At 40.0% G+C, this 24,957-nt stretch overlaps 1 protein-coding gene across 1 annotated transcript in view; it reads left to right on the top strand.

Annotated features, from left to right (window-relative positions):
• LOC107317605 (BEN domain-containing protein 5) overlaps positions 1–24,957 on the top strand; it is a 799,506-nt gene that overhangs the window by 686,164 nt on the left and 88,385 nt on the right. Inside the window, exon 10 of the mRNA XM_015870494.3 lies at positions 19,907–20,059. Coding sequence (XP_015725980.1) covers positions 19,907–20,059 — 153 coding nt within the window. The remainder of the gene's footprint in view (positions 1–19,906; positions 20,060–24,957) is intronic.

Raw genomic sequence — 24,957 nt, 5'->3', positions numbered from 1 at the left:
TGTGCATGCTTTGAATTTCTTGTCGTATGTTTTGATTTAATTCGTGTTGCTTAAGAAAACTGAGCATTGGTTGAGTCTTCTGGGGTTGTTCAGTCTGGGGGGAGGGACAGGAGAAGGCTTTATCGCTCTCTACAATGCCCTGAAGGAGGGTGTAGAAAGGTGGGGGTTGGCCCGTGTTCTCAGGTTAACATCGATAGATTGAGAGGTAATGGCCTTAAACTGCAGCAGGAGAGGTTCAGGCTGGCCAGTGAACATGAAGGCAATGGGTTGGCAGTTGGACTAAATGGTCTTAGTGGTCTTTTCCAACCTTAGTGATTCTATGAGTCCATGATCGAACTTGCAATAATTATTCCATGTCCCTTGTTGTGAACTTCCCTTCTCATGTATCTGAAGGGACCAAAACAGAGCTAGCTGTCAGTCCTCCTTTGACTTTGCAAATAGGAATGGATCAAATCTGTGGGTCAATTTAGCTTCAAAATATATATAGTTTTGATGCATGCTTGCAACTAACCTTTGAAAAGCAACCTCACTTCTAATTGCAAACCACTCAGGCTTTATTGAGGTACTCACTATTTCATCAGAGCCTTTAGGTTTTCATGGTTTCTTGGCACATGTAATAGTTAACTGACTGCCACCTGTGCTCTCTGATCCACATTGTGTGCCTGTTATGCAATCTCTACATTTCCTGCCTATGGGTCTTTGATTGACATCACTTTGCCAGGGAGAATGGGCTGTGGTGAAGTCCTGAGGACACCTGGGCATGCAGTGAGCTATAGGGCTGCCCCATCTGCTCTGAGACATTCAAGGTCAGAAGACCAGAGATACCAATTTTGCTTGATATTGAGACTGCACTGCTTTCCTTTTGTGTTTGGTGCTGTGGCTGAGATAGGAAAGCCTTGCTTCTGCCCTCGTATCGCATTGCTATCCCTTTTATTTTCTTTGTGATCACCGCTGGAAATTTTGTCCGATTAGAAGAAACTTTTACCTCTATTAAGCCCCCGAATCTCCATCAAGCATCTGATAGACTGGGCCCTAACGGCAGCCGCTTTACTTCTTTTCAGGCACCATCCATCAGGCTGACAGTGACTGCCGATGGGCCAGTCATATTGTCTATATTTCATACACAAACATCAGGCCTGCTGACAGCACTTTGCACACTCGGAAATTGCTTTTGCTGTGAGCTGAATTTCAACTAGAGCTTTTTTGCTGGCTCCATCTCTCAGTGTTTATGACCCTCAGGAGCAGAGGAACTGCTGTGAATAGATAATGCTGAAAGCACTCTTGTAGCACAGAAGGTTTCATGTCTGAAGTATTTAATGTTTACAGCAAATTTGGTGTTTGTTAATTTGCATTTTTATGCGTTCCTTAAAGAACTGTCACCTTATTCTTCTGCTTGTCCTTTGTACAGATGTGTGGCAATTTCTGCTGGGGGCACAGTGCTGATAGGGGTGGGGGGGAATAGGAAAAGAGGTGTTAAGAGATGGGAAAGAGGCAGGGTAGAGCTGCAAAGTGCTCCACGGCTCAGGCAGCTAATCTGAATAATACTGCTTCAGAGGATGGGAAAAAAAGGCATGTGAGCAGCTTGAAGTTACCCCTTTTTGCACCAGGTTGGAATAATTATGATAGATAGCTCATAATCTGTTTAAAAGTCAAATACGCTACCATATAGGATAAAGGATAACCTGGAAAAGATTGCATCTGCTTGTCTTTTCCTTCAAAAATTAAGAATGTTATTTTCATTTCTGGAAAGGACACCTGCCTGCTAATAATGCACCCCTCCTAGCAGATTAATTGTATTTCTTGTTGGTATAGAAATACCGTTCAGCACAACTCTAATTGTTACACTTGTGCCATATGTGAGTTTTCACTTGGGTTGGTACCTAAGGGGTTGTAAATCTATGGGTATGCTGGAATCTTTGTCTATACTGCTGTGCCTGTTTTTCCAGGAAGAAACGTGTTATGTTCACCTATCTCTTTGTTTCCAGCTGTCCTTGAGAAAGTTTGTGCCTAGGTATCTCTTGGAAACTGAAGAGAGGGAGGCAAGGAAATAAAGATGGCTGTTTAGAAAGTTTGCAGTAGTTTCAGTTGAACTATGGGGGTCACATGGATTAACCTACCCCTGCCAACTGTCCCCCAGGCAATCAGAGTGCTGCAGCCAGCCAGGCAGTTTTATAAGGACTGTAAAGAATGTACAGAGACATATTCCTGTAAAACCATCTCCTACCTGAAAGCTCAATGAGCCATGAAATTCAGGAAAAGAACAGCCATTTCTTGGGAAAACGTAATGTTAAATGTCCCAAAATTAAACTCCAAGCTGGTATATTTTTTGATGTGAAGCCTGAGTAGCCTATGTTCAAGGAACATTAAAGAGAAACTGTCAGAATAAAAATCCCATGTTAACAGGAAAGAAAAAAAACCAAACAACCCTCAGATTTTTCTCCTGTTAACAGGAACAATTTATTTTATGTGTTTAAGCCGAAAGGTTTAAAAAACAGTATTTATTTTTTCATTTAGCCTAATAGCTTTTTTGTTTTTTTTCCCCACCCCTCTGATCATTTTTCCAGCATGGATTAAGCTGGAGACTCAACTCACCAGTTTGTCTGCATACATGTACTTGATTTTATTGTCATGCTCTGGCTCAATATCTTCTGTTTTGCTAGCAAACTAAAAAGGATAACGTTTATCTCCATGTTCTTTTTTGCAAAGCCCAACTGACATTTATGTTAGCGATTATTATTTTTTTTCCCTACCCTTTTGTGCTTTGATTTTTAAATGGAAACTAAACGTTGTGTCTATAACTTCTTGACAGGGTTAAAGAAGGACACTTCTATTTCAAAAGTAGTTAGACTATACGAAAACCGTGGAGCAAAACTGATTTTCAAGAGACGTTATTTTATTGATGATGTATTGTGTGACCTTTTGTTTGATTATTGTTGAGATATGGGAATAGAAGGAATATTTCCTGCATTGATTTAACCTGAGGTACAAAGCATTGAATACAAGTAAGGGCAGTTTCGTAAGTACACAGCATCTTTCAAACAACAGGTTATCTGGATATTCCTATTATAATAACTCTTGCGCTTCCCTCCAGAAACAATGAATGGGAGTTGTGCTGAGGTCTGCAACCATGGGTTATTTGTAGTACAGCAGTTCCTGGGAGCTCCTATTCTGATCAGCATCCCATAGAATTTGCCCTGCCATACACTATGAGAGAATGTCTTCCAGGAGGAGGTTGTGATTTATGAAGATTAGACAGACAAGTGTTCTGCAATCCTGTTATAAAAGTGAGAGCTGAGAGGAAGTTGAATGACTTGTTGAAGGTCAAATGCAAAGTCTGTGGCGGAACTGAGGAATCAGTGCACATATCATTTCATGATATGGAGGCTTCCTGCCCCTTCCATCTCAGCTGGCTGGGAAACAGTGGAGCGGCTTCCTTGAAGCATTGCGGCAGGAGTACAACCTTCAGTGTGTGATAAATGAGTCAGGAACCAACCACAGAAATCCACAAAATAACAGAGTCCTGAGAGATATCCTCCCAGGTAGGTCCTTATCGCAAGTTGAGTGGAACAGAGCCAATATCATGTGTTTATGTTGGAATATGATTTTAGTACAGGAAATTTGGTGATGTTCTTGAGCCTTATCTAGCTGTAGTGTGAAGGAATAGGAAGGATACACTGCTACAATATGATGTATGTTATGATGGGCTGTACGAAGGGAGGAAAAGAACACAAGCACTTAACTCTTCCCTTTGATAAATCTTCACGTGGCTGTTAGACTATAAACAGTTCTGAAGCAGTAAAAGAAGTGCTTTGTGATGGTTTTTATCAACTTTGAAGCTCTTCACAGAGCAATAGGTGACTTTTGGTAGTCATGGGGTCTTTCACTTTCGGAAGCAACTGCCTACCATACTAGGCATCATGAAGGTCTGAGGCAGGTCCCTTTTGATGTTGAGGATGCGTGGCAGATTCCTCCTCAACAGAGTATCTCATTAGGTATTGCTGGAAGGAAGTGACACAGTCAAGAAGATATTCAGTCCCCAGCAATGTTCTTTTGTTGTCTGTGATCTTTAGGGATGAGGTGATTATCTCAGCCCTCTTCTCTGATTGAGGGGAAAAAAAAAACACAACATTTTTTGGTTCTCTTCCCACTCCCCAGTCTTGGTATTTGAAAATTGTGAGGGATGTTCTGTATATGTGCATGCAGTTATTCCAGTGATTTCTTTCAGGTTGTTTGTTGCAGCACTTCCATTTTGGTTCAATAATTTCTAGTCAGCTGAGATCACTTAGCAAATGTATGCAGAAATTTATTTTTGCTCTACATAAAAAGTAATAATTTATTTCCATGTCAGAGTGTAATTTCTGTCTTATTGCTAATCTTTGTATTTTCTTCATGACTCTACAATAAACAACAGTGTTTGTCATGGAAGGGAGACCTAAACAGTGTGCGATTCCCAGGATTTCATCCCCTAGAGCTTTCCTGATTATTGATACATTCTGTCAGTTAAGATTTACATCATTGATTAGTGTGATTTAGGTGTCATGGCTTCACATTCTTTGAGCCTTTCTCTAGCAAAGCAAGCAATTTAAAGTCATTGCATGTGATACAAGATTTCAAAGCAGTAATTCAACTGCAGTGTTATGTATGATCTAACATTTACTGCCTACCTACTATAACAACTGGCAGTTTATAAACTTAGAGATTAAAATGATGAGAGCTTTAGAAACTCATATAACAATAATGAAGTAGGATGTGAATGCCTGTGAAAAAAAAAATGATATTTTTTTTTCCTGCCGTTTTCTTCAGTGTCCTCAGATATTTGGCAGATATTGGGGATGTTCACAGCTGTGCACCCTATCCATGGAATGCAGATTAGCCATGATAATCAATCGAGAGTTCAGAGTTGAAGGATTTCTACAAGTCTGTCTTCTAGATAATTCTATGCAATCTGAATATCTGCCTCTCTGCAGTACGTCTCTGAAGTGTGAAAGTGAATGACATTGTTTATTCCCTCCAAGCCTCATAGTTATTTAGATTATCGCTGGATGTGCCTATTGTCTGGGGCTTAACAGTGCTGCCAATGATCACAGTCAGAAACAAGATGCTGGAGTGGGTGGGCTGGAGGTCACACTATGTCAGAAAACCTTTACGTTCACAATTAAGTCTGTGCTGTTTAAGAACTGGATTGGTCCGTTCTGTTCTTGCCAATGGATTCAGATTCTCATAGCCCAGAATTTTCATAATGGAAGTTGTTTAAAGGTTGTCTTGGCCAGAGCTGTGACTTGCCTTAGCAGATATTACCCTACCGCTGTTCCCAGAGAACTAAAATTTCCCCAGGTCCTTTCATGCAGCCTATCTGTAACACACCTGTTGACATGAAAACAGAAGTTAAAAAAAAAAAAAAAAGCCAACAACAACAAAAATGTAATTCATAAGAGAACTCTAATTATTTGTGACATTTCATCCATCATGTCCTAAGCTTCTCCAGAGGAAAGTAGTAACATTTCGTCTCCTTGACAGCAAGCAACACATTGACGGACTGAAAAATGTTCTGCTGTATTTCAAACTGCAGCATTTATGAGTAAAGAGCAAGTGCAAAATAAATAGCGAGACTAAAGAGCAGGAACCCACAAAAGTACGGGGGCAGAAGCTTGGCGAGCTTTCTGAAAGCTTTCTTTTGGTTTAAAAGAAAACAACAGAACAATCCTTCAAAAATAACCAGAACCTCTCAGGGTAAGCAATCCTTTGGATGGGTGCTATAGCAATATCACTCAGCGCAATCTTCATCACCTTTCCTAACTGCTCCTGCAAGGAAATGCCTTGTGTGCACGTTGCAGCATAGTGCAGTTCATGGAGAGCAGTAGGAACAACTGAAGACAGGTTGTAAATAGGCTTTTAGGCTTCCCCCTGCTTCCACCCACGGTGCTTCAGGACTTTAAAAGGAGTGCTTTTGTGATCTAAAGAGCAGGGAAGAAGAGCAAGGTGATGCAGCCTGCCCTCCTTATTTTTGTTTTCCCTGAAAATGATACCTAAGCCCCTGAGCATTGCTAGTCATACCAAAAGTGGCTTTGCTTCTGAATGTTCTTTCCCTGATAAGCTTATCTAGCTAATTTGCCATACTGACATACGTATCTCTGTTCTCTCTCCATTACTATGAGGCTTTTGTGGCAACCAGCTGGTCACAGATGACCCATCTCTTTCTGCATGGCTCTTGTTGCCTGCTTCCAGCCCCTATTCTAGAAACTGCAGGTCTCTTCTCACTTCAGCAAAAAGAGGATCTCTATTGGTAACACACTCCTACACATGTGGATATTTAACTCCTACACTTTTCATCGGTACTCTGAGATCTCATAGCTGTGAGACATTCTGTTTCCATCCATTGATGGTCTGTGAAGGTCACCTGTAATGGCATGCATACACAGCACTTGACTTTCCATTCCAAACCCTTATGCCGTGCTGTTGACGGATCTCGTTTTCTCCAAACTCCATAATTCAAACAAACAGTGAGGACAAAAGAATAGTGCAGAGTCCCAACGCAGACTATCAGTCACAACTTCCATCTCAGAAGCGTAATGAAGGATTGTAATGAGGTGGAGAATTTTGATATTGTTCAGATATTTTCTTTTCTGATCTCTTGTTTCAGAAGAAATCTTTGCATGCAGATGCTGTAGAACAGTCTCTCTCTTTTAACTCTGAAAGGCTGCAGTTGTTCTTTGAGGGAAATGCAGGTTTATGCAGACATTCCCAATCTTTTATAGGACGGTTGCTCTTTCATTTCCATTCTTTTCCCTTTTGTGTTATGCACACACACAGACACAAAAAAAACCTAACCAAAACCTCAGGAGTACATCACGAGCCGAACTGTATTTTCAGTTTATTGCCACCAGGTTAATAACAGTAATGGTGCGAGGAGAAAATGAAGTGTTATGTAAAATCCTGCATTGCAGATTTTGGTGCTGATGCAAAGAGCTCAATAAAGTGTAACACTTTAATCATGGAGATAAAAATCACACAGCAGCTTCACAGTCTTCCAAGATGCAGAGCCTTAAGACAAAATAGAAGCGGGAGAGAAAGAGAAACTGATGATATTATTGAGTTCCAGAAAAGTTAGGGAAAAAAACAATCCACTTACTTTTCCCACAGTGCTTTGATTCAGACTCTGTATTTACAAGATAAACAGCTGAATATGCGTATATGAATTTCCTGGTCTTAGAGAGAGCAAAATGCCATAGCCTTACACACAACTCAATGACATTTATGGGAACTTGAAAACCTTTTAAAATACAAAGCAAACAACTCCACCTCTCCCTGCCAAAATTAAAAAGGTATAGTGTGGTATGATGGTCTGTGTTGTTGGAGGTTTATTTTCCCAAGTAATCAAGTGGCCAAGTATGGTGTTAACTGCAGTGGTCTTTAGTACATATTCAGCATGCTAGCACAGATGATGGCTTGAGTTTGGTAGGAGCTTATACTGCGTATCTTTGGTCTCTGCATCTTTGAGCTGGTCCACTTGCTGTGAGACAGCTAACATTCTTCTTTGAAAAACATTTGCAATGACTTGTCTTCCCCACAGCTTGACTATTAAAAAGGATATAAGAATATTTGCTGGGGAGGAAAAGGGGGAGGACCGTAAGAAAAGAAACACCTTTGAAATACTTTGAGGGCAAGAAGAACACCTGAGATGACTCAGACCTGTCATGCAGTTTTTCTCCCAGCAACTGAATACAGAGGAGCTAAGAACATAGAGGGGACTTCTGAAATGAGCCCATAACCCAACAGGTATTTCTCCACACCAGAGTGGTGCAGTGCCAGCAGAGAAGTCATTCCAAAGAAGTTACATATTCAGTGTGAAATGTAATTTGCTTTCAGGTGATGCCTGACCCTTTGGAGATCAGTTGCCATTGCCTTGAGGAGCACAGCAGCCTGATGACTCACATAATGCAGTACACGAGCAGACAAGCAGAAGGTAGACGGCTGTACCTTAGCTTTGTTGCTGAGCCTCCACTGGCCTTGCCCTGTCCCAGTCCCTGTGTATTTGCAGCTGGTTGGAGCTGCCCGTTTCAATTTATTGCACAGCTATTCCCTTGGGTAAGATTCAAGGTTAATTCAAGGGCATGCTAAACCTTGCTGGAGCTGGAAGGTAACCCAGAAGGTTTAACGCTTTCACCAGCTGTGATAACCATGTGCCTGAGTTAGGGGACCGCTGATTGAAAATCTCCTACAGAGAGAGAATCAAGCATATGTATTACTGTTTTTTGGTAACTGATAAACTCTGTCATCACTGCTTACCCATGATATGCCCATCATAAAGTCTGTCTGATTACATGGCTGGCTTAATCCATATAGCATGAAAGCTGACATTTTATATTACTTTACATCCTCTTGTCCAGCTGAGTTTACTTGCATGGAATTAACAGATGTCAGATTTGGATGTTGTGGGCATGGATGCCATAGAAGTGTGTGCAAATACACCAGCCCTTGTGGATTGTTAGAATTGGTCATGGAAAGTAATGGCAATGGAGGATATGTTTCACAGGATCCCATAATATCAGGATTGGTGTCTCTTTAAGTTGACATCACCTTTGGAGGCTAAAATTGTATCCTAAGGGTTTTTCTGAAATGAAACATGCCTGTGTCCATGAACAGGATCTGTTTTCCTATGGTGCATTACAATATTCATAACCCTTTGATGGAGTCATATTAATGGTGTATGGATCTCAACATTTTCTCAGTGTTATACATCTCATTTGGGTTAAAATACCAGGTAGGCTTTAATTACCTTTGTGTCTGGAAAGACTGCATACCTAGTGGCTGTGAGCTCTTTCATCAAAGTGAAGGGACAGTGGTTCTGGGAAACCTGCCACATAGTGTCAACAGACTTTGTTTGCTTTTGAAGATTGCAGGCAACTGGATGGATTTGAAGTGCTGCCATCTGAAGTAGAGAAACAAATAAAAACAAAGTCCTGTGGGTGTTAGAAAACAAACAAAATAAGCAAAACCTACATCTGTACAGTCTCCTCCTTGCAGGGCAGGCCTCAGCCTAGGTGGGTTCGTGGTGGTCCTTTGGAACCTCTGCTTACACCTCTGGATGTCCAGTCAAAGGAAACCAGGAGCACAGGTAGGACCCACCCATGCTGGGTATTTGGCTGGAGTGGGGCACAAGCCTAGAGAAAGTATCACAGGGTGCCACAGGGATGGACACAGCTGTAAAGTCTTGAGCTTGAAACATCTGTTTCTTAGTCAGACTCCTTAGAGCTGGGCAGATGGTCTCAGGGTGCTCAGAGGGGATGCTGGTGGTTGTTTGAGGGGAAATCTGAGACAGGTTGAAGACATGTTATGGCTCTCCTACTGGCTCACTTTAAAGCCTTTTGTTTCAGGATAAGCTCAAATTCAGAGTCAAAAGTTTAAGATGTTCTCAGTTCTTTATTCCTTATCCTATGTACATACCCTTTCAGAGATGGAGGGGCCAATGCCATGATGGACTAATGTTAGAATATACTTCCCAATAGTAAGGTAGTGCTAGGGGTAGTGTCCTAGGGGGCTGGAAACACTGTTTTCAACATTAAAAAGAGCAAGTTAGTGATTTCCTAGCACTGGGTACATAGCAATAGCACTCCTACCTCCCAGGCACTTGGATTGTATGTGTGCCTTTTCCAGACATTTATGTACTATTGCCTCTGCTTTTAAAAAATACAGCCAGACTGTTTCTATGATTTTTCTTTTCTTCTTTTTTTTTTTTTTTCTTCATTTGTTTTGTATGAGTCTCTCTCAGTATAACACATGAGAGAAAGTTAAAAACAATTGATGTAAAGCCCCACAAAGTGGTGATTGGATTTGTGGTTAACCATGGTTTTAAAAATGATGATATTTCCTTTTGTCTGTATCCTTTTAACACTATGGATCAGCTCCATCTAAGAAAAAGCCAGAGTGGCAATCCAGCTCTGGACTGAATGAGCTGCTGTGGTCCATCATCCGTTACTGCTGGGCTGCTTCAGTGAGACAAATTGGTTAAAAATGGTGCTGTATCTTTCCATGGACTGGGATGGCATTCTCTCTCACGTTACTTACCAGTCTATTTGTTTGATCGACTCTCTGGTTAGAGTCAGTACTCGTTTTTCTTGCCAGGAAGAAATGGGAGGAGAAAAAAAAGATTTAATTGTTGACAAGCTTTAGGGGCCATCACAGTATTTGTCTCCACTTCCATTATTTTATGATAACTTTAATACTGTGCAATTATAGACTTGTTCTAGGTCTTCTTATTTTCTCTCACGAGCAGTCTACCTCATGCCATGAAACATCCACAGTAGTTCCAGCAATGAAACCTGTGCTGTTGTAGCTCTGAATTTTCTAAAATTGAAGTGATTTTCAGTTGGATAGTGACCCACTGTACATTTGAAAATGTAGATGTTGCTCTCAGGGAGCTATATTTGGCATAATTTACTCCTTGGGGACAGAGCACAATGAGAACACAACTTCTGCTGGTCTCAGCTGTTGAGTAAATCCCCATCAGGCCTAATAGCCAGTGCTCCTTTCCCCTTGATCAGGTGGGCTTTGGTCATTGCTGACTTGAACATTGTTCATTTAATGAATAGCTCTCAGAATGCAAAATTCTCCTGTTATCCTTCCATTTAGGAAAATTGAGAGTTTTTAGTCTTTTATACTCTGCATTCAAGAGATGAGAGGGAAAAAAAAACACCTAAATGCCTCCATTTAAATGTAAATTTTGACTTTTCACGTCTGACTAAATAGGGTGTTTGTTTTTATAAACAATATATATATAAATAAAAGCCACGGAATTGAAAGAATAAAATCCTTCTCTTGTTGATGTTGATGTATTTTTCAGACAGCAATCTTTGCTCTCATCACGCTATGTGTTTTTCTGTTTCTTTTTCCTTTAAAACTAATTTTGCAGTGAGAACAAGAACAGGAGATCATTAGGAGGAAATACTCCGGTGCTGGCTTGCACAGAGAAAACATGCCATCTGCCTAATGCGTTTCATCTTGTGTCAGCTTAATATGTGCTGTTTGGGTTTAACATGCCAGTTGCTAGCCTAGAAAGAGTTCAAGCAGCAGCTCTGACACATAACCTGGCTAGGGCTCCAAATCCTCCCTGCTTTTCAGACACTGCTTACTCTGAAGTAGGCCACAAAATTCTGGGCAGAATGTGCAATTCCCATCACTTACCGCATTCTCATATCTGGGTCCAACAGGCATTTGTGCGAGGAATTTAAGTGGTTTGGGATCATAGAATCATTAAGGTTGGATAAAACCTCAAAGATCATCCAGTCCAACCAGTGGGCTGGTCAGGCCAAGGGGTGTGTGTTTCCCCACAGGCAAATTTCTACAAGCTTTTCCCTTCTCTGCTATGTTAGAGAAGAACTGGAGGAGCTATTTGGTGTAGTATCATGCCAGATACGCACACTTGAGTCCCAAATGCAGGTGATTCCTGGGCTGAGCCCTCCTCACTCTGAATGGACAGGTTTGTACTGGACTGTTCTGGACTCTTGGTATCTGTCCCTGCTCCAGTGTGCAGTGTGGAGTTAGCTACCTATTGGACAGGACACATTTTTGAGGCTCAGTACTGTCATCTGCACTCATCCATGGCTGAGCTTCAGAAATGGGCCCTTTTTCTTTATCAGATGTTTTCTCTTTCAGTCACAGACTTTTTGCCTGATAAATGGATGGCATGTGTCTAAGCTGGGTAAATGTAGCTGGACATATTTCGTTACACTCTGTGTAATAAAGACTTCGCTTATTTTGTTATTAAGAAAAGAAGTTGGCAGATAGCTTTAAATGTCTGCCTAAGGACAAAATGAACTGAGTTTTGTAGATAGCTGGTTTTGTGGTTTTTTTTTCTTAATAAATAAATAAATGGAAAGATTTTTATGTTGATAATAAAAATAACTAATGCAGAGCTTTTTCCACTAGTGCCTGGAGACATGGACAGATGTGAGATTTTGAAGGGATAAAGAAATGAATTCTGTTGGCAGGTAGTTGCTATAAAAATGACTATCCTCCCTGCCTCTTATTACAGACCAGCATTAAACAAATGAAGAGTTTCTGTGAAAGCTAATGATGACAGGAGCAGGTTCCAACCTTCAGGGATAGCAGAAATATTCTCCCTTCAGAGAAGGGAAGAAGGTCTTGGGAGAAATGGGAGCTTTATTAAAGTATACTTCTGGACTTTCTCTGCTTATGGTGTGATGTGTGGGAGCATGGAGAGGACCAAACTGCTGGGGAAAATATAAAGAAATAGAGTAAAAGTTTGGTTTACCCATGAGTTATCTGCTGAAGTTTAATGTGATTATTTTCTGCTTCTAGAGAACTTTAAATTCGCTGTCACATATGTTTGGGTTCTATCTTGGGTTTTTTTTTGTCTCTTGGAATAACAGAGTAAACCTTGTGTCATTTCTCTGGTACCTCTGGCTAGCAGAGCCTGTGATGTATCTTTGGGAAGGGAGATCAGCTCTTTGGAACTATTTTGATATGCTTTTAGACATGACAAATGTGGGGTACATGTGACTCCTCTCTATTTCCACCTGAGTTTCAACAAGTAGACAGCAAGTATGTTGCATAAATAATTCATTCATCATTTATTCATTTATGGAGAAATGTCTTACTCTGAAATGTGTTTTGTTGATGTTTCCAGCTCTTTAGAGGGACATGTCCTATTTCTTTCTTTGTATTCAAGTATTATTCTGCGTTCTAGATAAGGTTTGGGTCAATTTGTGGAGTGATCATAAAGAAACAAGCCAGTTCGCAATGCTAAGTGATAGTAATATTGCTGACTGCCGTTTTTCCTTTAACACTCTGATACCACTGCAATGAACTGTTTATTGTCCCTTCTCTTGACTATTGATTTGAAACTTTTTGAGTTTCTAAGTGGCATATATATATATATATATATTCATGAACAAGCAACGCATTAACTTTCTAAGACCTACAAAAGTCATATTCTGCAGTATAAATTAAAGGCTAAATGGAAAATAAGAACAGTGATGTTGCAACGAATACAAGATCTGTTTGGCTCAGTATCCACTGGCTTATTGTGGATACTAAGGGACAGACTGGAAGAATAGGACAAAGTGTCTGGCAACATGTTATCTATGGATTTTCTGACTGAGAATTTGGATTCGCTTCTTTGTGTGAGATGATGGAATATTTTTCTTTGAATTTATCTGATTTGTCTTTGTGTTGTGGACAAAATCTGGTGGCAGTGATTTGTGTGGTATAAGGTAATTTTAAAAGTACTTTATTTTGTTTGCCTTAGGTCTTCTGCCAGATGACTATATTCTGCCAGCTGTTGCTTATTTAATGAGAAATAATGTGTAATACCATATATTATTTGAGAGACAATAGAAATTGGTCATTAGAAAATTCAATTTGCTTACATGTATTTTTGCCCAACTGGATTAGTCTCTAGGAAATTAGGGGGACAGTGAGTCTTAATTCCTTGCCATTGCTTTTGAATCTGTCTTTGCCTTTGTAATTGGAGGAGAGGCAGGCAATGTCTTCTGGCCTTATTTATGTACTTGAAAAGACTGTGTACCTTGGTCAGAAGGTTCTGTGAGGGTATAATTAAAAGTTATTTGTAAAATGGAAAAATATTAGCACTGCTAAGAAGTGAATAGTTGAGCTTAATGTAGCTTCAGGTGTAAGCAGCAACTAATCAAGCCTGAAGACATTCCATGCTTTGCCCTTGGTTACACAGCAAGCAACAGTCTAAGGAAAAGTACTAAGGATTATTAAATTCCCTGATACAGCTATTGGGAAGATTTCAACCAAGAAAACTTGAAGAACCAGATAAGAGTCAAACTGGATTGCCCAGTGGCAACATATGTGGTCATTTAGATATTTCTGTTTTGTAACTCAATTTTCTTGTCGTTAATTGCTAGAATGACAATGCTGTCTCAACTTCATTATTTTTTTTTAAATTCCTTTTATTTTATATTGTTCTTTCCCTTTCCCCAAAAGCTGTTGATTCTTTTTGGCATATTTTCCCCCTTTCTCTTCTGAAAAGCTCTCTTTCTATAGAGCTAATGCTGCTGCAGACAAGCAAGCACAGCAGGATTTCTGGTAGGGTGTACAGTCGATCTGGATCTTGTAGGGTTTCTGTGTCAATGGATGAAAAGTACAGATGTGCACGTGAAGTCTGAGATGTACAAGACCAACTGAGATCATCAACATTTAGTGTGAGTTAATGGCCTGGTTGCCACTTCAATCCCAATGCTTTATTCCTATTATGCAGGCTACTAAAACCTTCAGAGCTTTCTGAGGTCAAAACCCATATCTCTGGCTTTATTTGCATGTCTGTTCCTGTATAAAGGAGACAGAAAGGATGTGACAGAACAATGACTCTCCTTGTTCTGAGTTACCCTTCGCATTTTTTGTCTGGAGGTCAGACCCAAAATTCGGAAAGAATGTATCTCTTGACTCCTATTCATTGAGGGTAAAAATTATACACGAATTTCCTATGCAGCTGACCCAAAAATCTTGTCTAAACTTGATCTGGGTCTTAAAATTGTCTCTTTGCCCCCTTCCTAATCTAATATGCATTTGAACAGAAGTTGCTTCTTGCTAGAGCCTTTCACCTCCAGGTCACCCTTTCAAATCCAATTCAGCCCTGTCGTGACCAAATGTTACCACCATCTGACGGCTTCTCTGTGTCCTGTGTGAATTGCTGGCTTCCATCCCTTAGCTGGTGGACAGGTGCCTGAATTGCAAAACCTGCCAGAGCTGACACTAACTGGAAGTCTCTGCAGAGAGGTCAAAGAGTGAATCAGCCTGGCAGATGAATTAACACTTAACTTGTAGTCACGGTGATGCTTTATACCTTCAAAGTGCTTTACAAACGTCAGCTAATCCTCAGGAGGTGTTGTTATCTGCACTGGCAGGTGAGAGGAACAAGCAGATAGAGAAAGAACCAGGATCAGAATATGCAGGTTGCTGACTGCCCATTCCAGGGCTAAAACTACATGTTTAGCTCCTTTCGGCCCTACTGATGGGCATACCACAATAGGTTTCACGTTCACCAAAGGGGGCCCTATGTTATTCTGCAATAAAAGCATCTCTTTCTTTGTAAGACAGGTATGATGGTAGCAGTCTTGTTGGTCATGCCATCCTTTTGCTGAGTGAATCCATGGAGCCGATAGAAACCTCCGTCCTCTTTGACTCATGTCAGATTGTGCCTATTATTAAGAAGTATCCCTAAGGTATCTATAATAATCTAATATATATAATGATAATATATCTATTAAGGTATCTATAAGAATAAGGAGAAATTGACTTCTGTGCTTGATGTCAGTAAGAATAAGAGTGTATCTAAACTGACATACTCCCATTTGCAAGAAGGAAGAAGAGGAAATGCTTTTAAAATGCTTTTAACCTTTAGAAGTTTTTTAAAAAATAGTAAAGCACTTTTCTACTATTAGTTTCTCATGTAAATAATTGCTGCCGTTGCCATGGCATTGCATAGTGGTAAATAGAACATCATGAGATGATGAATGGAAGGGGAAAGATGAGGTTGCCCATATGGTTGCAAAGAGGTGCTGTACGGTCATTTTTCTTTGGTTTGCCTTATTAGCTTGTTGTGCTTACATTTTCTGGTGCCATGTGTAGGAGCTGCCATAATATTATCATGGGGTTTGTATGGTACATATCATAAGACATGTACGTCTGAGATCTTTGCATGATTTTCTTTTGAGAGACTCTGAACCTGAGGAAATTTCAAAGAGCCACTTTTCTCAGAACTTCTGAAACCTTTCTGACCAAAAAAGGACAAATTCCTTATGTGATACCAACTGTTGTATGTCTGTTTGCTTCAAACCGTGGCTGAGCTTTAAGGCTCAGTAAGGCTGGAAAGTCTGCCTGGAGGCTGTTATGTCCTCTACCACTAATGACAAGCTATGGTTTTAATGTCCTGCATAAAACATTGCAAGGAGTTTATCCAATCCCTTGTATGGTAATACTGGTCTAAAGAAGGCTTTGGGACTGTCTCTAAACCAATTGCTATGTCCAAAAATTAATAATATCCATATTGGAGTGACAGCTGGTGGAAAGAGCTGGCTTTTTCCTGCACCACTTACCTCTCTAGTGGCCCATGTTCTGGGCTCAATGCATGTTTATCTCTTTATTACAGCTTTTATTGATATATATTTTTTTAATTTCCATTTCCTTAATAATCATAATTGTGCTGTTCAAAAATCCAACTTTGGTGATATTGGCACTGGCTATTAACATCATTCTTTCCTTTTGCTCCTTACTGACCTTCCAGAGGCATTTGACTAATGAAATAAATACACAGACAAGTGAGAACATTTTCTTGAAACACTTCACGTGGCATCAAACACCAGTTTCCAGTTTCAGTACTGTTTCATATTGTAACAATGAATGTGAGCTTTCATTCCCTATCCATGGTTTCTTTCATTTTTCCTCTCCCTAATTTATATGTGTATTTCTCAAGCTGTCAGAAGTTTTATTCTGACCCAAGAGAACAGTGAAAAGTATGTGTCATAAAGGCAGGGATTCAAATAACCTTTGGAAGAGAAACTTGTTTGTTTATTCATTTACTCTCTTTTTATGTGGTAAGCATCAAGAAGAGGCAAAGACCATTTTTTTCAGAGGAGTGGATGTTAACTGTTGTTTTCTAGGAAGTGGGGTTCAATCATTGTCAATCTTGTGAGTGTTTTGACACACAGAGGAAAGAAAGAGTAGGTCTGCATTTGTTTTCCCAACTCTGTATGCTCGGGTCATCCAGGTAATTATAGCTTTACTTAGAAAAGAGAACATGAGAGAGCAGCTTTCTGCTGCCACTTGTAAGCACAAAGAAAAGACACTTGGGGGAATTAAATTGATAGATGACTTTTATAAGGCATCTGAATCATTTTGCATTCCACCTCTAAAGCAGAAAATGATGAGTTTAATATAATGTTGTAGGATGTAACTTGTAGTCTCTCAGAAGGCAGCAATGGCAGCCAGAAATGTTTGAGCTTCGTTATTCATTATTTTCTGCTTAAAAGCTGAAGCGAATGTGACTATCTGAGTTTGAGCCACATCTAAATTTATTTCCATTCTCACTTGTAGATGCTACTGCATTAGAAGCCATAGCCAGGATGGGTCCTGCTGAGTGGATGCTGTCAGATATCCATGGGGTTCGAGAGCAGATAGGATTGGATTATGTTCTGTGTTGATGTCCACACATTTAAATAGATATGAACATTTACTAACTTCATTCTCCCTTTAAAATTCACCACATCTGCAGATTATCCTATTTCTTCTGCTAAACATGTCTGCAAATGAAGTCACTACTACTCAGAGGCACAAGTAGCAACCTTTGAGTTAATATCCTCTTGGTGGGCTGTTATCAACCACATGGAGACCAGAATATCTTTATGCCTTTGAACAGAGAGAATTTTTCCATGAGGAACTCGTGTATTATATTAACAGTGGACTGAGTCTTTCTGTTCCATAATGGGGAATGATCAAGATATTTCCTTTTGATTAAAATAACAAATGTGATCAGAAGAAAAGAAAAGTGAAACACTGAAATACTGTTCTGCTCACCTACAGCAGTGTCTGCGAGCAGTGCATCTAACTGGCAATTACTTGAACTATGTTTAACAACTTACTGAACAGAGTGGACCATTGCAAATTTGGACTATATTTAGTGGGCAGGAATATGTGAAATTGAGATTTTATATGTTCACTAGAAGGGTAAGGAACAAAGACCAGAGAAAAACAGTTGAAGAGTGGTTGCTGGCAGACTTAAGAAATGACTCTCGAAATATGTTGTTATGAGTAGCAAGATAAGCATTTGATCATCTGTCTAGGCAATGAGTTCTGTGTTAAATGTCATGGTTTCCAAATGAGCGATCTGGAAATTTAATCTTTAGGTCAAGGTGATGCCTGTGAAGGGCAGGTTAGGCTGCAGTTGGACTTCATGGTCTTGAAAGTCTTTTCCAGCCTGAGCAATTCTATGATTCTATGGCAGTGTTTGCTCACAAATAATAACCAGCATAAAATGTTTCTGATGATCAAGAAAGATCTGCAAAAAAGCTTTAGTACTGCCAAGAGACTGCCTAAAATTCACCTGCACACTTTTATCAGTCACATTTTTGGTAAGAATCCTAAGGGACTTTGGAATAATATCTCTGTTGATACTGTGTAAGGCTGGTTGATTTGGTCAAAACAAAGCTAAGCTGGGGTTCCACTTCCACGTATTCTACAGGTGTGATTTTGTTGTTGTTGTTGTTTTGTTTTTGCCAACTAATCACAGAATTAATGGCAGATGGGAAGTTGCATGACTGATCTGTGCTTCTGTGCGTTTGTTTGTTTCTTCTGGAAACAATTTGAGAACTACAGATGAAGAAGTATCATATACCTCAGCAAAGATTATACCGTCTAAGCCACCACTTTTAATTGTGCTCTTTAAGACACAAGTGATACTAGTCTATGGTATATCTTGCTGTGCTTCTCAGTTACTTTATATTAACAACTGCATCCCTATGAAGAACTCTTTCTAGTTGTTCTACGATAAGCATGTCTTAGGTTACTGACTTCTTTGTGAAGGACATTCATGCTTTATAAATACCCACTGCAACTAGATTATCTCCTCCCTTCAACATTAAGTCACTGTTTTCAGACTCTACAACACAATCAGTTTTACGGTGATATAGAGGTGTACATTTGATCTCAGCAAATTCTGTTTCCTATGGGGCTGTTATCTTATGGGGGGAAAAAAACCCAACATTATCCAGTCTTAATTTTTAATTTGTGCATGTTTGGAGAGGAAGAAAATCATATATGGTGTTTCATCCTGTCGATGCTAATCTTCTATTTAGTGCTATATCTTCAAATTGCAGATGTGTGCTTTGTTGCCCTGTTGGTCCTCTACAGCACAGCAAAAATGTTTTGGCAGTAGCAGACAATTTACTGTTTTAGAGTCAAATACAATTAAATGTTCCGTTTCCTATGAAGCACGGTCAGCTATCGATACTGCGTTAGCTAACATTTTAACATTGGAGAGGCTTAATAAGATGCAGTATTACTCTCTCTAGGCTGTTTAATTAAACTAAACATTTGCTGTGTATTGTACATTGGTTTCTGCCAAGGGAACGTAAATCTGTATCATATTAGTATCACATACCAAATGATGTTCTCCCCCCATTAGAGACTCTCTAGAAGAGCTGACGCTGCTGTCACATGAACTGCTTTTGTAATACATTCGACTGCTGTGTAGCTCAGTATTCTCCAGTAGCCTGAGCAAGTTTTGTGTGCAAACCAGATGCATCTGGAGAGCTGCATACAGCATTTTACTGGCAAGGGTTGCTACAAGCAGAAAGGCACTCAAAGCACTTGATTTTGAGATTTCTTTTTCTGTTGAATGCTACAAAGCAGAGTAAAACAAATTTCCATGTGCAAAGTAGGATTAGAAATTGTGCTGTTTGTCTTTATAAATAGAAATGGACTGCATGGGAAATCCTGAAGAAATTCTTACTTACACAGTTTTGAGCTGCCAGAAAGGATAGCTTTGTGTACTGTAATACACAACCATGCAGCAATGCCTTAACAATCTTGCTTGAGAACTGGAAGGTACACTTTTTTATCAGTGACACTGACCCTGTGGTAAAGCAAAGAATAATGCCTTAGCTTTATTGTACACATTATCCTGTGCTGCATAAATGTTTCAGCCTGCTCAGGACAGATAGAGAAATGTCTGTCAAGGTTCTGTAAGAAGGTGTGAATGGCTGGATGCATTAGTACAGTATCTTTATCATGGCTCTCTGGCACTGGCACCATGGATATATTTGTGGATGGCAGTAGTAGATTTACAGAAGGCATAACCTATATACCATAGTTATGATTTATCTCATGTTGTGTTTCTTTGTCTGCTTTTTCCCCCCCTTAACAGAAGATTAACCTGGAGTTCTACATTGACATCCATGCCCACTCTACCATGATGAATGGCTTCATGTATGGGAACATCTTTGAAAACGAGGAAAGATTTCAGCGACAGGCTATTTTCCCCAAGCTACTCTGTCAGAATGCCGAAGATTTCTCTTATGTAAGGAAGAGTTCTCTTAATTCATTTTTGTGTGTGTCTAGTTTATTTTTTATGGTAAATTTCTGATTTATTTAATTGTGCTAATCTTATTGTAATATGAATATAAGACTATTTAAAAATTTAGTTATGATTAGCCATAATCCTTCCTATTACCTTCTTCCAAAGTGGTATGTTGTGATCTCATGTGTTGTTATTAGAAGCATGAACAGAAGCAAGTTCTTTTTTTTTCCACGTTAGAACCTTTGGTTGTCATTTATTGGTACATTTGATTCTTATCTGAAGATCTTTTTGATCAAATGGGTCAGGTTTAATGTTGCAGTGCTTACATTACATTGCACTGACAAACTTTTGACTTGTATGCTTTAAATAATGGTATAATATCAAGTAGAGGTTAAGAAGATAAACCTGATGAGCATGGTTAGATAATTTTCTGTTGCAAGTTGTGACAAGGGTTATGTATGCTTTTAAAATTATTTGATCCTATTATCAAGGAAAATGTTTTTCAAGAAAATCTGCAACTGCTCAAGATTTGTCATATAACTTAGAAGATAGTGTGCGTTGTAGTCTCTGAGATGGAAGCTCCTATAAAGGAGGTGCTAAAGGATATATGTATCTTAGGAGTGAGCTTCAAATAGAGAAAGAAGATCTCTATCCAGCACTTGTTGTTGTTGCTCTGGAGAAGCTGGTGGATTTAGGGCAGCTTTCAGTGATCAGGAGGAAGGGCAGTGAGTGACATTTGGCATCATATAGTAGGAACAGACTCATTTTAAAATCACTTTGATTCATGCGCAGAGCAGAGAGGAGAGGAAGAACCTACTTTTTAGGTTGTGGTTTTACATCTGGTATGTTATACTATCCCCTTCTTGCTAATACTTCATCCTCATGGTACAGAGAGAGAAGCATGAGTCTCCTCCAGCTGGAACATAGTGCCTGCCTCCTCTGCAGAGCCATCTCAAGCAGGCTGTGGCAGAGGTGGTAGAGAAACGTTCCATGTGGTTAGCTCTAGAGAAACAAACCTAACATCAGACGCAAAAGTAGTTGAGTCTGCACAGAGAAATTTACTATAATTTACCATTTTCATCACAGTGGGATTTCTCTGTGTTACTGCAGGAGACTGTATTCCTCTTAGTGGAAGTCTCAGTTGACAGTGGGAAAATCTTTGAGAAAATGATGTAGGAAATGGAAGCCAATAGCTAAATAAACAGAGCAGTCTCTACCCTTTGACTCTCAATCTCCTTTCTGTAGAAATGAGCTATTGGACATGCATCTTGACATCTAGAGCACCATAGTTTGACTTTGGTGTTGCACTCAGAGTGCTGAGCTTCCAACCCACATTCTACTGATCTCTTGAGACCAGAAGCTTTTCCCCTGCCATCCAGCCAAGCCATTCTTCTCAGGACAGCTTAGGGTACAGAGGTGATGAAAAAGGTGACAGCCACAAAATGTCCCATGTCTGGAAAGCAAGAGGATTGAATATTACTGCTCTGAGTGGGAAAGTTTCTGTACCATTGTTTTCAAGTGCAGCCATGTGGGTTATTTGACTAGCTAGAAATATCAGGGGTGAATATTGCTGCTGGAAAGAGAGGGAAAGAATCCAGAGCTTCCTCTGTTTTTTAAAAGGAGGGAAAGAAAAGTGTTGAAAATTAAAAATAGTGTATGTAAATATGCCCTATTGACTGCTCAAAGGGAAGGGGGGAAGTGCATCGTAAACATTACCAGGCGGGTGTTTGAAAGTGTGGGAATGGACCACTGTTGTTACTAATTAATTTTCCAAAGCTTCAGGAGGTCTCATTTACATTGTGTGCTGCTGCGGCCATTTGTTGGGATTATAATACTTCAACAGCAGCACTTCAAGTGAAAACTGGCGGCTGCATGAAGTGTTGTCCATAATTGACTAGCTCCATGTCTTCACACAGCACAGAGACAATGTTCCATTATGTTATCCATTGACAGTATCATTGAAAAGATTACTCTCCTTAAAGCATCTGTCAACCTTGATTGATTTACAAGGGACAAAGAACTGAAAAGGTTTGAAGTGCGGGTACAATTTTTGCCACCGTTTAGCATACATAATGGTTCTCCTTTGATGTCAAAAGCTCATCTTCTATTAATAATGCAGAGGGCTTTTGAATGCAGGCTACTTGTATGGAGTTCCACACTAATAACCTACTTGCTGTGAAATGGGATTCACTTTGGAGAAGCAGTCATTTGTCTGGGTTTTACATGTTCAGAATGAATCCCAACTCAAAGGGATTTCTTTCAGTGCTCTGCATGATTGCAGCTGAGCCCGGCACGGGTTAGGGGAAGCAGGCAAATCCTAGCCTGCTCCTCCAGCTGAGAATCTGGCAGAAATCACGCAGCCAGATGCAAAGGAGCATGAACAACAAGCCTAGATGATGCTATCAAATGCCTTGTGCCATTTTGTATGGCAACCTTCTATTAATATACTTTAGGGTGCATTTCATGCCTGGACTGCTTTCTTCACCTGTCATTTCCAATAGGCCTACTTATTTAAATGACAGCATGTAAGGGAGATTGGTGATTAGAACAGTGGACAGATAGGGGATATGTGTGTTCTTGTAGTACCAAAGGCAAGTCACCCAGTGTCTCTATCTGCTGAGCAGAACACTTAACCTCACGGTACGCTGGAGGGCTGGCTGTGGTTTGAAGGTAAAAGTTGTGAAAGGAGACAGAAATTCTGTATTTATATGTGGCTTCAAATACTGCGGCCTGCGTTTGGTTTGGCTGTCAGCATGTGAAGGGAAAAGTGAATGAAAGAAGAGCTAGGAAGGTTTGCTCTCAAATACATGAGAGAGATGCTTGGACAGCTGTCTCAGGAAGAGGAGAATTCTGGAAGTAAAGCATTTTTCTGATTTCAAGGTTTAGGAAGGCTATTTTTAAACACTGGGGAGTAAATATAATCTGTATGAAGACTCAAACAGTGAGAGCTGACAAGCTCTTCTGAAAGGCTGACTCACTGGGTTTTCAGGAGCAGCTGTTGACACCACGTCGGAGTACATTACACATCAGCCATGGCTAAGAGTTGTTGCAGTATTTGGAGGAGTGTTCTTCATTTGACCTTTCTTGTTCTGGAGAGTGGATTAGTCATAACAACCAGATACAAGCACTTGAACATTTCAAGAACCTGCTAGTCTTAGGGGTGGCTAATTCTGACCTTCATGATAGTGTGAGAGGAGACCATCTGTTCGCTCTGGTTCATTTAAAAGAAACAACCACAGCCATTCATGGATGGCTTTATCATTTCGTAAAGATTGCCTTGCTTTGCAGTGAGTTGAAAAAGACTAGCCAGAAGTATTTGGCTTAATCTTGTGATTGTTTTTTGTCATGTTTTTGTTTTGTTTTGGTTTTGTTTGTTTATTTTTGTTGTTGTTGTTATTATTATTATTTTTCCTTTTGATTCAAAACTGGTGCTACTTGGGATGCATTTGAGTTTGTGTTTTGTTTTCTTACTTTCAACCTTCCAACAGAGCAGCTTCCTTTGAAATACTCTTTGTCATCTTCTTTTGTGTGATGTGGCTAGCAAAGACCCCAGTAGTGACTTGGGATCCCATTACACTGGACAGTAGGTAACCTACTGAGAAAGTCCATGTACTCCAAAAGGTTCCAGTCATGTCAGGAAACAGCAAAATAGCAGGTCAAAAGGCACTTGCTTAGGGAAATCAGAGAATAAGACCATGTGCCAATATCTTTGGCAGGAGTTCACGTAGCCTTCTGCATGGTTTAAACCATGCTGTGCAGACAAGAGTAAAATCTCTGAGCAAGAACCCACCCAGTTTCCTTTTGGAACCCCCTGGTGTCATGACCTAGTGACCTAAAGCATATATTTGAGAGCATCATTGAAGCAGCAAGATGAAATATCTCAAACATGGAATGGTCTGATCCATTACTTTTTTGTTTTGTTTTGTTAAAACTGGCTTCTTGGTTGTTCTAGTAACTTATTTGGGTTCTTTTAGCTTGGATGTATAAATTTGAACAATCAGACAAGGGATAGGTCTACTCTTCTCATTTCCACAGCACCACCTTACACATCCAAGCCTTCTTAGGTGAAGTGTGTTCCTTCCAGCAAATCTCTATCATTGGCAGCCCTGACTGACTGTTATCACTTACTCTGGCTAGACATCTCCTTCTTAGTCTTGTGAGCCATATCACTAGCTCCAGCGCATTTGGGGTTGTCTCTGAAGGAAGTGCTGGCACAAGTGCCAGAGGGAGTAATAACAGCTGGTGAACACTGAAGGAGCAAACTCAATAATCTCTTCTAAAATAAGGAAGAGCCAGTTTGTGTTGCATGAGACTGAGCGGGGAATGGGAGAGCAGCATGCAGGTTTCTCAGACCTGGAACTGATCCCAAAGTAAAATCCAGACTCTCTCTACCCGCCACCTCCTCATTACTTCTCTGTTGCACCAGCCAAAAAGACCTTTGTCCAAGAAAGCATGAATAAGTTGCATTATTGCAGTCAGGTAGTTTTGTTAACATCGTGAAAGCTTAACAGATCTCCTCAGAATCTTGTTAAAACTGGAGGACAAGGAATGATCCTACCTCCTTTTTTTATTATCTTGTAGCAGGGCATTTCCAGGAAGATGAATATCTCTTTATTTACTTTATTGCCCCTCTGGGATGCATTTCTGCTCGCTGCTTTGCTTCTTGGACAGTTTCTCCATACATTTATTATTTATTCTTGCAGGCTGGGTGGGGAGAGAGAGGAAGCATTTGTCTGGTGGCACAGGGAACAGGCTGTAAAGCCTGTTCTTTTCTGATCATGATAGATTTTGGTCTCACAAGACAGTCACAGCTAAATGAAACTGCTCCATTACTGCTGAACCAGTCCACTCCTCTTTTTTAATACAGAGGGATGAATTGACTTGTATTACAAAGAAAA

This window comes from Coturnix japonica, chromosome 11, assembly GCF_054131305.1.
Source record: "Coturnix japonica strain WE chromosome 11, WE-NBRP24, whole genome shotgun sequence".
In the NCBI taxonomy this organism is placed as follows: Eukaryota; Metazoa; Chordata; class Aves; order Galliformes; family Phasianidae; genus Coturnix; species Coturnix japonica.
Note: the sequence above shows the minus strand (reverse complement) of the source record. Positions and strands in the feature narration are given on the sequence as shown.